Source organism: Xenopus tropicalis, chromosome 2 (genome assembly GCF_000004195.4).
Source record: "Xenopus tropicalis strain Nigerian chromosome 2, UCB_Xtro_10.0, whole genome shotgun sequence".
NCBI lineage: Eukaryota > Metazoa > Chordata > Amphibia > Anura > Pipidae > Xenopus > Xenopus tropicalis.
In genome coordinates, this window is record NC_030678.2 from 94,563,629 (window position 1) to 94,579,495 (window position 15,867).

General features: G+C 37.5%; 1 protein-coding gene across 1 annotated transcript in view; it reads left to right on the forward strand.

The window, feature by feature from the left end:
- The window catches only part of rasa4 (RAS p21 protein activator 4), a 77,526-nt gene that overhangs the window by 53,361 nt on the left and 8,298 nt on the right, over positions 1-15,867 (forward strand). Inside the window, exons 10-17 of the mRNA XM_018091597.2 lie at positions 1,400-1,517; positions 3,276-3,429; positions 4,414-4,478; positions 7,821-7,933; positions 9,567-9,759; positions 13,195-13,332; positions 14,274-14,418; positions 15,275-15,444. Of these exons, the coding sequence (XP_017947086.1) occupies positions 1,400-1,517; positions 3,276-3,429; positions 4,414-4,478; positions 7,821-7,933; positions 9,567-9,759; positions 13,195-13,332; positions 14,274-14,418; positions 15,275-15,444 (1,096 nt within the window). The remainder of the gene's footprint in view (positions 1-1,399; positions 1,518-3,275; positions 3,430-4,413; positions 4,479-7,820; positions 7,934-9,566; positions 9,760-13,194; positions 13,333-14,273; positions 14,419-15,274; positions 15,445-15,867) is intronic.

Genomic DNA, 15,867 nt, shown 5'->3' on the forward strand with positions numbered 1-15,867 from the left:
TACATTAAAGCAGGTGCCTGTTGTGTTCAACAATTAGCCCTAAGCCTGGGCTTCCAATGTCAAAGATAGCAAATCAACATTCTCCATTTCACTCAGGAAGGGAAATCCTACTGGTAACGTCAAATTTAGAGCTTTATAATATTAAATGTGCAGCGGCACTTCCAGACATGCAAACATGCTGTATTCAGAGATGATTTTGTCAAATTAAACAAAAATGAGTGAAACAATGTTTTGTTCCTTTACACCTGGTCTCCTTAAATGAATACTGTAATGAAATTCAGATTGAAAAGCATCATATAAGAAATGTGTATTTGGTAAATGTAATTTCCTGTATCTCCTAAATCATTTTAAGTGAATGAAAGCAAGTCAAGGGTCATAGGCCGATATAAACAGAATATATCTGCCCTCCTTGTTCATGGATGTTGCTATAGAAACCCGTATGAAATATAAATAAGGTAGATTAGTTTCAGTCAGAAAATCAACTCAGGCCTAATAATAATGTAATGGCTTTGCTGGAAAAATATCAGCTGAGAAAAAAACAGTGTTAAGTAGGACATTGCCCAGGTGACTTTGTAAATGATCCTTATAGTGTGGGCACCATGAAAAGGGTTGGAATGGCCGACCTGGATGTCAGGCAGTTTTCTGGTTGATCCATCCAAGCCCCAATAGGTCCCACTGCATGACTGTATGTCAGTATTTCCATAGGACTAGGCACAAGCACAGGGGCACTATGGGCAGCTAAATTGTAGCTGTTAGACCCTCATGCAAAAATCAGTAAAATCCTTTTACCTTACCTAATGCACACTGTGCCCTGCATTGAATAAAAAATCCAGCACACTGGAGGGTTAGACATCAGGGAACATTGCTTTCAAGGCTTGCTATAAGGATTTTGTGTTCCTCCGGTGTGCCAAGGGATGCAAATGTGCTTCCATCACTTGCTATTCCTGTTTGCAGGGCTGCAACACAGGACAGCTTTGCCCCATTATTGTACAATACCTTGTGCTTTTCAGTAGTTGTCACTATAGATTCTGCTTTGAGATGGTTCTAAAAGGCTTTCCTAAAAGGAGCTCTGTTCTTACAAATGTGTTTTCACCTGCACCCTTCTCCCTTGTTTTTGGGTGCTGCTCTTGTTCACTGGTTGCCCCCCATGCTAGGCAAATCTCATATGACTCAATAAGTATAATAAGTATTCATAGCACTCTGCTCTAACTTCAGCTTGTGTACATTATCAGGCACAGGCAAATTGCTACAAAATAAGTAAAAAAAAAAAAGCCAAAAACATGCAAAAAATAACAAGCTCAGAAGATAATGTACAGCTGATTTATTTAAATTTGTCACAGGATTGGTCAAAAGCCCTAAGTTCTCATTTAGTTTGTGTGGGATTTTTTTTCCTGTTTAGGGGAAACCTTGGGTCCCTGCAGCTCCAAGTCAGGCTTCGTGATGAGACTGTCCTTCCATCAGAGTACTACAAGCCTTTGGTCCAGTTGTTATGTCAAGAGGTTAAAACTTCATGTAAGGTAATTATTAGGTAGGATGCTCTAACCTTACTTGATGTTGAGTTGGGTTTTTGCTTTAAAGGGGTTGTTCACCTTCAAGTTTACTTTTATGTCATAGAATGCCTTATTCCTAGCAACTTTGCAATTGGTGTTTGTTATTTTTTTATAGTTTTTGAATTATTTGCCTTTCTGTTCTGCCTCTTTCCAGCTTTCAAATGGGGGTCACTGACCCCGGCAGCCAAAAATGATTGCTCTGTGAGTCTACATTTTTGTTTTGTTACTATTTTGTTACTGTTACTATTTTTGTTACTTTTTATTACTTTTCTTTCTATGCAGGCCCTCTACTATTCCTATTCCCATCTCTTGTTTAAACCAAGACCCTGGCAACCAGATAGCTGCTAATACCAAATGGAGAACTGCTGAACAAAAAGCTAAATAACGGAAAAAATCATAAAATATAAAAAATGAAGACCAGTTGCAAATTTTCTCAGAATATCAATGTTTACATCATATTAAAAGTTAATATAAAGGTGAACTACCGCCTTAAGCTTTGTTTGGATACGTCCGATACCAAAGGTCATTTGATAAAAAAGACAGGTTTATGAGATACGTACATGGGTTCTGAGCAAAAGATAGTCAGAACTACAGATCAAAGACAACACTTTATAGACTTTGTAACATGGTAGCATATGACATAATTACGTATGAGTATGGGTGTTGCCATGTCAAACAAAGACAGGTGGCACAACCCTCAAGGCCGAACCAAAGCTAGCTTGTGAACAGCATCCATCAAAGTCAGGGGGGCGGTGCCTGCAGATGGGCTGTAAACAATAACACAGTACATAGATGATAAGACACGCTTTAGAGCTTTAACTCTATTGGTACCAAAATGAAGGGTAACATGAATTGCTTCACAACATCCTTCATGGACCACTAGAGGGGAACATAGGAAATCTGCCTACACAGAATTTATTCTTTATCACGGTCATCCTGAACATTCAGGCTATTCCATATGTTTACTGCAATGCAATACATTATGGATGTATTTACTGTTTAATATAGAAATGTGTGTTTGTTGTTAATATTTCATTACCACTTGCTAATCTGTATACCTAACAAGATAAAAGTTGAATTTTTGTGTACTTTAATGCACAAAGGCCTGATATGAAAAGCACTGTGCAGTGTGTGCCCTGTAATTGTCAAGTAATACAATGGCACTCAGGGCTACAAACGGGACAAGCCCTTAATTCAAATTTATTGCGGTAGTGCAACGTTTCGGGGCAATAGAACCCCTTTATCAAGCATGTTATGTTTTGCCCCGAAATGTTGCACTACCGCAATAAATTTGAATTAAGGGCTTGTCCCGTTTGTAGCCCTGAGTGCCATTGTATTACTTGACAATTTCTGGACAGTGAGCACCGGGCGCTTAATTCATTTTGGAGAGTTAAGGGTGTGCGAGGAAGGTCTCCGTTGTAGGCTCAGTGTGTGCCCTGTGCATTACCACCATTACAAACCTTGCAGCTTCTTCATCCCTGTTCCTAGGAATTATCACTGTGTAAAGATAAGCATTGCAATATATTTAGAATTTTATTTCATATTTTAGTCAATAAAAGACACTGATGTCCTTAAAGTGTAAATAAAAATAACTGTAAAATGCAATAACTGTACTAAAATAACTGATATACTTGTTATTAACTTCTTTAATAATCTTCTCACATAATCTTTAAACAATGTTTTATTTTGGGAAACGAAATGTTTATAAAGACTTTTGTCTTGCAGGAAAAAAGTGTTAATTTAATATCACTAATAGATGATACAGCGTCTGCTGAATGTAGACAGGAGGTGGCAACCAACTTGGTAAAACTCTTCTTAGGACAAGGGATAGCTAAGGAATTGTTGGATCTGCTTTTCAGACTTGAACTTGATAAAACAAGTAAGTAAAAAGCTAAATATATATATATATATATATATATATATATATATATATATATATATATAGTGTATCATATATGGCTGACCTAATGTTTGGCCTTCAGGCAAATGATCAGGCTATATGGGAAGGCTGGTCATCTGACCAGATTCTTCACTTAGTATGACTGATATATTTTACAGTACCTGTACTATAAAATAGTGGCACCAGAACACCTGAATTCACTGGGGTTCTACTTTAGCTCTATAATATCTAATGTCAAAGTTTCTTCTATTTGCATGGTTCTGTTATGTTTAGTATAGCAAATAACCAAATTATGTTTGTTTGAAAAAAAAAACTGGCTTCTCCAATATATACGGGTACAAAATAGGTATTTACATTTTTTTAAATAAAGGGGCTTCCATAGTAAAAGGTAAAACTAAAGCAAATTACTCATAGTACTGTTTTCTCAAAGGTATTTTATTTAATACTGCTAAATTGGACTTTGCTCTGCAGCTTTGTCTCTGTAGCTTTGTCTCTGTATATGCACAATGAGATTCTGCCTTATATTCAGCTTTCTGTGCCCCCTTAGAATTTTAGAGCTGTACTGACTGCTTGTGGAAAGTAGGGTTTTCACACTAGTACATTGCATATTTTACCAATCTAACATGGACCTAACAATGTTCTTAATCACTTGGCAAGTGAGTGATAACATTGATCCATGTTAGACTGCTAACAGGACCTAATAAATAGCAATTGGAGGCTTAGAAAATTAGGTGGACTTAAAGAAAGACACAGCTTCCCTCTGGCTCTTAGCAGTCTTAGAAAGAGCAGTGTTTTTTACTGGAGACTTCACCTGTGATAAACATTCCGGCCAATCGTACTGCAGCTCTGAGAAAGAGAGCTACAGAGCTGAATACTTAGTTTTGCAGTATAAACTGCTATAAACCTTTAAAAATTCTTTAATGACAGTTTGACATTGTAAAATAGATTTATTTTTTAACACAGATGAGCCCAACACGTTATTCAGAAGTAATTCTCTGGCATCAAAATCAATGGAATCATTCCTTAAGGTAAAATAATTATATTACATTGCTGTATTATTATTATTAGGCAGGAATAGTAATAGTTGCTTAGCTGCTGTATTTTTGTGTTTCTATGGGTCATATATATGTGTATCCAAAAACTAATCTTGCACACACTGAAAAAATGTCTGCATTTAGTGAAAAGAGACACGTTTAGTTACACGGTTTGTACAAAGTATGCATAAGCTGATGCGTCCTGTCTAGGCAGTGTCCTTGAATCAGTCCTAACCTAGCGAAAAAGAGAGAGTATATTTTCTTTGGTGGGAGAAAGACCATACCTGCTTTTCTCTTTATTTGGCACAAACCATTCAGTGATTGAGCTTATAAACACCTTCTTAACTGCAAGGCTATCCTTAAAGGGGCAGGGTTGGGAGAGCAAGCATTCAATTAGGGAATAGCGACTTCCCCTTACCATACAAATATATACAAAAAATGCAGCTCATCCCATGGTTTAATCAAAACTAATTGGGTGCACGTAGGTGAGTGGCTTGTATTATATACTATGGTGCACATTTACTAATCCACGAATCCGAATGGGAAAAATTCGGATTGGAAACGAACATTTTGCGACTTTTTCGTATTATTTGCGATTTTTTCGTCGCCGTTACGACTTTTTCGTAGCCGTTACGATTTGCTTGTATATTGTCGCAACTTTTTCATATTGAGCACTTGGTGGGCAAAACTTTCAGACTTTGCATGATTTTGGAAGCCTCCCATAGGACTCAATGGCACTCTGCAGCTCCAACCTGGCCCAAGGAAAGTCACGATACTGAAGCTTGAATGAATCCGAAACTTTCGTACTCGGCACGACGCTACGAAAAAGTCGCGACAATTTACGAAAAAGTCCTAACGGCTACGAAAAAGTCGCTACAATTTACGAAAAAAATCGCAAAATACCGATCATTACGAAAAAAACGCATTTGGATGCTTTGGACATTCGTGGATTAGTAAATGTGCCCCTATATATATATACTATACATAGGTATAACTTTTTTAATAAAGTGCTACTAGGATATGCAGCACTGTACCATTTTACAATATAGAAAAGTACACATAGGGAACACAAAAGTAGGACAATAATGTAAATACAGGTATGGAATTCATTATCTGGAAACCTGTTACCCAGAAAGCTCTGAATTATTATCTCCCATAGACTCCATTATAATCAAATAATGATTTCCTTTTTCACTGTAATAATAGACAGTACCTGTACTTGATCCTGAATAAGATATAATTAATCCTTACTGAAGGCATAAATAATGCTATTGGATTTATTTACTGTTTCAAAGATTTTTAGGTAGACTTAAGGTATGGAGATCCAAATTACAGAAAGCATTCTGGATAACTGGTCCCATACCCGTAATAGTGCAGAAATAAATAAGTATATAGCAAATAATTGCCATGTGGTAAAAAACACATTAGGTAGGGATCCCTGCCCCATAGAACTTACAATCTAAGTGATATATAGGTACAGCAAACTAACAGCTCAGATTGCTTGATTAGTGTAATAAATGTTGCTGTGTGTTTGTGATTGGGAACAATTAGATAATATTTATTCTGTAAAAGATAAGAGGCTGCAAAATGTTTTCCTATCAGCTGAGAAACAAACAAATAATAAAATATTATTGTGCAAGAGACTACAAAACCATTTCCTGTTAGCAAATGAGATCTACCTAAATTCCCTGACATACCTCATGCATTTTTTCTTTTTACCTGAATGGGTCAATTCTCCTGTTATTAAGAATAATAAATCACTGGTAGCAGCTGCTGCAGGTAATGACTTAAGAATAAAATAATAAGAAAAGGATTAGTGTAAGCTTTCTGTTTAAGTCGCTAATGAGAAAACGCTAAGGCGGCACACTAGAGACCTTGCTATTGATATCTGGCACGCAAGCAGCTTTTCCTGTACCAAAGGGGTGTCCAACATGCAGCCCTTCTGCTACCAAGGCACATCAATTCATACTGTCCCCTGACAGAAAAAGCATGAATTTATAGCACAGGAGGAGTGAAAGAACCACAGCTTATTCATGCCTTCGGTGTACCAGAAGACTAGGCAATTTAGCCTACACCCCCTACCTGCTTTGGTCACAACCTGTTACACCTTGACACACACCTAATCCTACTGAAACCCATCCACTTTTGGGTAAGCTCTGACCCTTTTTAGGTTTGAGAATCAGGACTGTCCCACCTTAAAGGAAAAATAACACTAATATTTTTTTTTTTTGCAACGTTTTACAAGGTATTTTCTAATAAAGCATTTAAAATAATAAACGCTGGGAAGGATAGGGCAATCATTGGAGCAGGGTAGAATAGATTTTTTTTACTTAAAAAATTTTAGTGTTACTTTTCCTTTAACATGCAACTGGAAGGTATGTATTTCTGTGTCTTGTAGAGGAAGCCGTAACATTGTTCTCTTGGTCACATTAAAATTACCGCAGAACAAACACATAGTTCCTATAAAGTGTCCTAATTGTCTTGGTAAGTCTTCTGTTCTCTAACTTCAGCATGGCATATTTCAATAAAATGATGCAGAGAGAGCCCTTTTTAATAAAAGATGGATAGAGATTATAGAATGAATGATTAAAACAGTAGTTCTTACCCGTGGCAAAACACATCTCTCTATTACTTTTTGCTTCCACTTATCTTTTGGGCAGATATGCCCTGCTTTTGACTAAATACCGCAAGACTGCAGTTTAGAAGCAGAAACTTAAACAAGTGATGGACAATTGGTAGCCTGTAGATCAGGGGTCTCAAACTCGCGGCCCGCGGGCCATTTGCGGCCCTCGGTACAGTATTTTGTGGCCCGCACCAACGCCTTCTCAAAAGCAATGAATGGATTGCGATTTGTATTGCGATTCAAGGGATAATGCAAGGCACGGCGGGCGGGCGGGAGCTGCTGATTGCGGAAATGACGTTATGCCATCATAACAGTTATTATGGGAAGACGTTCTGTGTGCACAATTAGCTGCTAAGGAGCTAATTGTGCACAAAGAACGTCTTCCCATAATAACTGTTATGATGGCATAACGTCATTTCCGCAATCAGCAGCTCCCGCCCGCCGTGCCTTGCATTATCCCTTGAAAGCCAATTTTTTGTCAAATCCCTTATGCGGCCCAGCCTCATCCTGACTTTGCCTCCTGCGGCCCCCAGGTAAATTGAGTTTGAGCCCCCTGCTGTAGATGATGTTGAACCTGAACAATAAATTTCAGCATAGCCCCTTCACATATACTGTTATTAGTTCTTAAATCTTCTTGACAATGCGCTAACAGAAAGAGAAGTACACATACTTGTGTGGGTAAAAGCCATATATCATTTCTTTCCTACCATTAGGTAGCTGGAACCCAGTACTTGCATAGTGTTGTTGGTCCAACAATAAATCGTATCTTTGAAGAAAAAAAGTATGTTGAACTTGATCCCAGCAAGGTAGAAATCAAAGAAGCAGGGTAAGTTTTATATGTGTGTAGCTGTTAAAGAAATGGGTACATATGAATTTCTATTAATATATATTAAATAATGCACATCCTATTGTAAAATATAAAGATATCATAAGTTACCAAGGAGTTCTATATCCTTTTACAGGTCCTGAAACTCTGGCATGAATTCAAATATCCTTAATAGCCTCATATATTAAAATAGGAGGTACATTATTGTTTATAATACTCAAGTTGCAATGAGTCGTCTGACAGAAATTGCATCACTAATCACGGATTATTATTGATGACACCTCTAAGCACCGTTTATAAGGATTTTATTTACAGGATATTTGTGGCTCTTGTGTATTATATACTGTATATACCATATTCTTACTGAAGTAAAGAAAATAAACTAATTATTCCCTTCTTGCATAGTTCCATCAAAATCAAGCTACTACATAGAGAATCAAATTTTACTTCAGGTACAAACATTAACAGCATGGGTTTGTGTTTTGCAGCCAGGGAACTCACAAATATATTGTTACATATATGAACAACTGTAAGAAAAAAATACAAATATAATTTGTGTAAAGTTTGATAGACACTTACTAGAAATGATTGTTGCCCCTTAAATACTGAATAAACATGAACTTTTTCTTGGTTAGTTAGCCATTATAAGGCATCGTGTTAGTGCTACAGAGCTGGAAGAATCTAAGATATTGTGTTAGTACTACTAAAAATGGATAAATGTTATAAACTATTTACTATGAAGGATGGCATTCGCTTTAGGCGTATGTCACATTCAAGTAAATAGGAGCCTTGGGAGACAATCACATGCTTTTTAACCACCTTAAATATTTTTGTCTGAAAACTCCATGTTTGACATTAGCCTTAGGATCTTTATGGATAATAAACCCTGCACCAACATTAAAAATGTCCATTGACTCATCTCTTGTCATCAGACTCACCAGCTTTCATCCAGTCAGCTCTGTTATTCAGGATCATTCACTGATCCCTTGTTAAAAGATAACAAATCCCTCCCACAAACCCATACCCCTGTTACCATCAAAAATGTTTTTTCTTTTGTACTCTCTATAAAAATGCAGAGTTGCACAGTGGGGTTGACAGGTGCCATCTCGTGCTGCTTTGGACACTTTTCTGTCAGAATGCACCAACTGGAGGGTGTTCGACTGAAGCTATGTCCAGCATGTGCAGTATTGGCGATCTGACAGAGAGGATCTGAAGCGGCACAGAATGAGGCATTTTTATAGCAAGTACAAAGGTAGGGACAATTTTGACAGCAATGGGTGGTACCGGGAGTGAGGAGTAAGGTGGGCTGATGGAGGGGCCCTGGTGATAGGAATAGGGTTTAGTCTGCAGGAATATCTTTATATTCTTTAGTTGTGACAGTACCCCAAACATATTTCTGTATTTGGTGCATACCAGTGTTTTATTAATAAACACAAGTGAATTATTTTACCTGCTTACTTTCTCTAGTTTATTCAGGACTGTATTCATTTCTGTCTGGTATCTCTTTTCAATATTTGTATTCAGCAATCACAAACATTTGGTTGTTATCACTACGAATGACAATGCCTATTCATTATGCATTTTTTTATAAATTACTATGATAATCATATGCTATGTTCTTGGTATTGCTTAGGTGCTCCGGCTTGCACAGGATCCAGACAGAGGGTGAACTGATCCAGCAGAGCACCCAGTACCTTCAGTCCTATTTAACAGACCTCCTTCTATCAATAACAAAGTCAGTAAAGTTGTGTCCAGCCACCATTCGTGCCACATTTAGGCAGCTCTACAAGAGAGTAGAAGAACGCTTTCCAGAAAATAAACACATGGTTTGTATGAAAAAATTAACACATTTTATGTTAATGGAGACATATCCTATAAAAATTATGAATGTTCCAGTGAATTATACTCCTCTAGATATAGAAGGATTGTGCTTAAAAATGTTGTGTTTCAGCCTGATTTACTGAGAAATTGTACCAAAACCCCACTAGCCCCGCCCATCGGTTCCACTTCCTGCTGGCTGAATTCTCTGGATGAGCTGGGGAGCCGGCGGCCCTCCGTACCTTGCACTGTAGGATAGGAACCAATCAGCAGCTAGGCTGACCTGATAGAAAACTGAAGCCTGTCTGTGCTTGTGTGAGTGCAGGGCTGTGATTGGCTCTCCCTTTCCTACTGTGCTTCTGGCAGGGACTGTTAGGACACGCCCACTCTCCATTTCACACTGGACAGAGAAGTGATACGATCTATAGGGAGCTCCAATAAAGGGGCCATTTTTACAGATAGGATTAATTTTTAGCACAAAGGGAAACCAGCACCGTATATTATTCATAATTGCCTACAAAATAAGTGTTTTTCCCCATTTATCCAATATGTCTCCTTTAAATATGGCCTTTCAGGCATTATTGTTATTGCACTGCTTTTTGTTTTTAATACATAATTTACTTGCAGTAGGTCCTTCATTCTTAAAAGTACATATAGGGTGTGCAGCTTCAGATCTCTACTAGTTTCCTTATAAAAACCAGCCTGGATTTATATAAAAGCAGCAGACTGTAAAGAGTAGTGCAACTTGGGAAAATATTTAATAGCTAACAGGGCTAGCATATTGCATGAGATAATTAATTATACAAATATTTCCTATGCCATTTGAGGGGAGAAAACTTTTCTCCTAATTCAGTTCCATTTTTTTCCCCATAGACTTCAATAGAGTTTTCCTGTGATAAACAGTGAGATAAGTTTTTCTTACTGAACTGCATCTGGCTCTGTGGGAAAATCTGGAATTGAATTAGGAGATACACTTTTCTTATCAAACTGAATCTGGCCCTATTTTGGGTTATTAACACTAGGCATAAGAGAGCATGGGGGAAAAGCACAAACCTGGCTGTGTCTGTCCTAGACCTTAGTTATTAGTAATTATTATCTGCCTGCATTCTCCTCTCATAAATAAGTACCCCATCCCCCAGTACCTTATAAGCAAAACAGTTTTTTCCTATTAAAATATATTTATTGTATTGTACAGTGGTTCATTTATATTTAGGTAGAAACTCAGCAAGAGTGCAATGTATTTTGGTGAGCTGACTGGTTAGATTATGTAATAATATAGAACTGACCCCGTGACTGGCTTTTAGATGCGATTGGCGCTTGAATAAACATTCATGCCTAGCCAAATTTATTTCAAGGCCTGCAGTTGCATACTTGTGTAAGCTTAAGGTAAATTAGCTTCTACTCTTTACCACAAACCACACCCTGTTTCACCCGGAATGAGACTTATTCCCTCAGGTGTGAGTCCTCGCTTGAGGTGGAGGCCAGATAGTTGCGTTACTGTAACTCTCAAGAAATGGGCGCCAGTGGTTTTTAACGTTGAACAATGAACTGTTTATTTGAACATCCACTTATGAGTAATAACAAGTACAATATAGGTAGGTAGTAGCATCTCACAGATCAGGCAGTATTCACGACAAATGGTCACAATGACTCTCTCCCCGCAGGGCACAATGGGTTACCCCCAGCTTTCAGGTTATGGCTTCCAGTGAAACCTGGGTGATCAACTATCTAACCCTAGGTCTGTACACTGGTAACCCTACTCTGGGCAGTAGGGATAATATTCCCTCTGCAAATCCTTGTTGGAGCCAGAAGCTGCCCTGCCTATCTATCACAACTAAGGGCTGATGTATCAAAGTCTGAATTTCAAATCTTAAAAAGTACGATTGCAAAAAATTTGTATTAAAGAAGATAATTTCTGATGTGCGTTAATTGCGCAAAAAATCGTATCATGGTTGTACGAAAATATTGTGGTACGATCCGTAAGTTCTGAAATTTTTGTATCCGAACGATCGTAAACGGAGCAAAAACCTTTCTGACTTTGAACCTTCAGTGCATGATTTTGGAAGCCTCCCATAGGACTCAATGGCACTCTGCAGCTCCAACCTGGCCCAAGGAAAGTCTCCCATAGGGCTCAATGGCACTCTGCAGCTCCAACCTGGCCCAAGGAAAGTCTCCCATAGAAATCAATGGCACTCTGCAGCTCCAACCTGGCCCAAGGAAAGTCTCCCATAGGACTCAATGGCACTCTGCAGCTCCAACCTGGCCCAAGGAAAGTCACGATACCGAAGCTTAAATGAATTCAGAAACTTTTGTACTCGTTGCAACAAATAGGATTTTGTTGCACAAATTGATGTAAAGCACGAAAAAGTCATGGAAATTAACAAAAATTTTGTAGAAAATACACACAGTGGAGAGCTTTCACCGAAATGGCTTCGAGCCTCATGGCTACTTAGCCTTTTATACTACACCACAAACTGTGGAACTGCAAAGGTTCATGCTATGACCCAGGAAAAGGGACCTACTTCCCATTAAACAGATGACCCTTATAGCTGTCCAAATAACTAGGGGACTGCCAGTGAGCAAAGGCACACTTTACCAGTTCCCTACACTTGTATGATAGTTCAGCCCAAACTGTGGTTTGTTTTTAAAATAGATCTGCTTTACAAATAACCAGTACTATATGATGTGTGAAAGTGTTTTCCTAAAAACAGAGAAAACAGATTTGTTATGTTATGTTTGGCTCAAAGCAAAATTAATTCTGTAAAAATACGCTTCAGGAAAAGTAATTGCTTATCTATACTTTTTTACAAAAAAGATAGTACATTTTTTTCATATTTAGCCACCTTGTGGTTAAAGCATGTAGCATAGCAGGTATCTCTGGGATTGATTCAGTTTTGACTGTTTTGGTCCCCACACATGCAGCTACTAATTGCCCAGACAACACCCTACATGCTATTTATATATAGAGCAACTAATGCACTAAAGTTTGATTGAGATTTAAGTTTGATTTTTTGTATAGTTGTTTTAGGACATAGGACTGGTGCGCCTCTTCTTACAGCCGGCAGTCATGTGCAACCTCATATTGTACCAGAATGCATCCCTAACATACTGTGACAGTCCTCCTTCTCCAATTCTACTGGGACACAGAGAGCTGGTGTAACTATAGAGGAAGAAGACCCCACAGTCACAGGGAGCCCATGTGACAGTGGAGCCCAAACCACGGGGTCTGCTTCCAATATATTTGCTTAGAAATCTCCTCCCCCCTTCCCAGAGATGCAGGCAGGGGATGCTGGGAGTGGGTGGAAAGCAGAGGGCTGGGTAGGAGTCACTTAATATAGCGTTAACTTATGTGACATAAGGCTGCTGGCATTGGAAAAAAACACAACAGCACTAATACAGGTTATTACCATTACTTAACAGTTTTTTTCTGTATTGTATTTCAGAATGTCAAGTTCATTGCTGTAACCAGTTTCCTGTGCCTCCGCTTCTTCTCTCCTGCCATAATGTCTCCCAAACTATTTCATCTTAGAGAAAAACATGCAGATGCACGAACAAGCCGCACATTGCTTCTCCTAGCCAAGGTACTAGAAATCCTTTGCAAATGTTAGCACTTTGGAGATGCTGGGCCAATTCACTTTGATAAGAAAAGCTTATTACCTAATTCAATTCCAGGTTTTCCCATAGATCCAGATGCAATTCAATGAGAAAAAACAATTCATATGCTAAACATAAAGATATGGTTTTTCACTGAATTGCATCTTGATGTATAGGAAAATCTGAAAGTGAATTAGGAGATAAGCTTTTCTCATCAAACTGAATCTGGCCTATTGGAATAGGAATCTAGCCAGGGAAATATAGATATAGTCTTGCTTTGTTTCAATAAAAGCACATTTACTTTCCATAAGACCTGTGAGCAGCGGTCCGTCTGTAAAAAAAAAGAAAAAATATATATATATAAAAATTTACACCATGGTAAAATGGGCACACACAAAAAAGTCCATTAGTGTCCAGGTGCCGAGTATGGATATCAAAGGAATAGACACTGTGTCTTGTGATCAATTGTGGTCACATGACTTATTGGAACTTGTATATAATAAAAAATAATGTATACTCTTTAAAATAAGGGAGGTCAATTCAGACTCCTGTGCTTTGCCCCTGGCTTCTGTACTTATAGCAGAAGTTTTAAATGGTTTGGGGTTTGTGCCTCTTTCTGTCCAAAAATCATGTTAGGTGACTGTACATGTGAAAAAGGAAATAACCAGGTTCCAGTTTATATATATTCTTATTGCAAACTTAACAAAGGGAGGTTTTCAACAAGAACCTATTAAAAATATAAATCTTTACGTAATTTATATCTTTGTCTTACTCATCCATACCCTTAAATTGTAAACCCTTACAGGCAGGGCCCTCATTATGTACTTAACCGTCTTAGCTTAACCGGATGCCAGTTTTTATTACACTTATATTCAGCACTGCAGAAAAATGATTCTCCTGTATTCGTTTCCCAATGTTTGTGTTTCAGGCTATTCAGAATGTAGGAAACATGGATGCTCCAGCAAGCAGAGCAAAGGAAAGCTGGATGGCACCACTGCAACCAAAAATACAGCAAGGTGTCTTGCAGCTGAAAGAGTTCATAATTAAACTAATTGATATTGAGGAGAAAGAAGGTAATTTTCTATATTTCTTTTCACCATTGTAATCTTGTATATTACACCGGTGTAATCTTATATATGTGTATATATATATATATATATATATAATATATGCTATTCAGAAACAGTATTGTTTAAAATGATGAATCCAAACTAGGAGCCCTGTGTGTGTGGAGATGTTAGTGATGAGCTGAATCAAAGTTTGATTGTGTAAAAATGTTGTTCCAGAGGTAACAATGCCAAACAGATAAATTATCCAATGTTCAGTAACAACAGTATCTAAAATGGAAGAGTTCCCAGCAGGCAAGATAACTGTGTAGCACAAGACTTATAAGGCATACATCTATCAGCTCTGTTACTACATGCAAGCCCTTCAATAAGTCAGTATGCAAACTCCACTAATGTGCAACTTCCCAAGCTTCTCTAGCATCAATGTAAAACAATATCATAGATAGAGGGATTTAGAAGATTCCTCAGTATATGTATTCCAATTGGTAGTCAATTTCTGATGCAGTTATTTTTGCTCAAAATTAATCAAGAGGAGAAAACAGATACTGAAGTCATGTCTACAAAAATAAACAATGCTCATCATTTACTGATAATTGTCTCTACATGTGTTTTAGCAGAGGCAATTCTCAGTATTGTCTATGGCAGGGTATTTTCTGGCATTTAGTAGCCGTGACCAGTATTTTATATATCCTTGCAATATGTATCCATTTGTTTATTCAGGATTTGCAAAATGAAACTTGAAATTCAGACATATTGATGTACAGTGTACTTATAAAATGCTTGCAAAACAAGCCTATAAGGCACACAAGCTACAAATGTTATAGTCTGTTCCTAGTGTGATCTAACAGCTTCTGTATTTCAGAATTAGACCTAGAGAGAGCACTAAATCTACAAAGCCCTACAATCAAAGAAGGTCAGCTAATGATCTACAAAACAAAAGGCAAGGGATACCTACTGGCATCATCTTTTAAAAAATTCTTTATCACCTTAACCCCTGATGCCTTGAGTTTTGCAAAATCATCCTATTCAAAGGTACATTGTGGGATTTGTAATTTTGGTTGTATAACTCTTTTAATCACTTATAAGCCTTTTAATAAACCCATTGTGGCAACAATTAAGAGATACATATTATTGAAATGAGATACTTTGAATTTTTTGTGATGTATATAGCAATTTAAGTGTTATATAATGTTATTATTTGAGGGCACTTTCAGCAGGCTGTACCGTTTGTAAAGGGGACACTGTAGTGAATGTGGAGTGAATTGAATGTTCATATGGCACTAATTGACACCGATATATATTCCACAGAAGTTATACTTTCTGGATAAAAAAATAAAGCTTTTAAGCATAATTTGTGCTTGTAGAATGAATTAACAAAGCCATTACTATTAAATGTTAATAAATACTACTCTTTTTCAAAGCCACTACCCAATATACATAAATTTTATTTCAGTG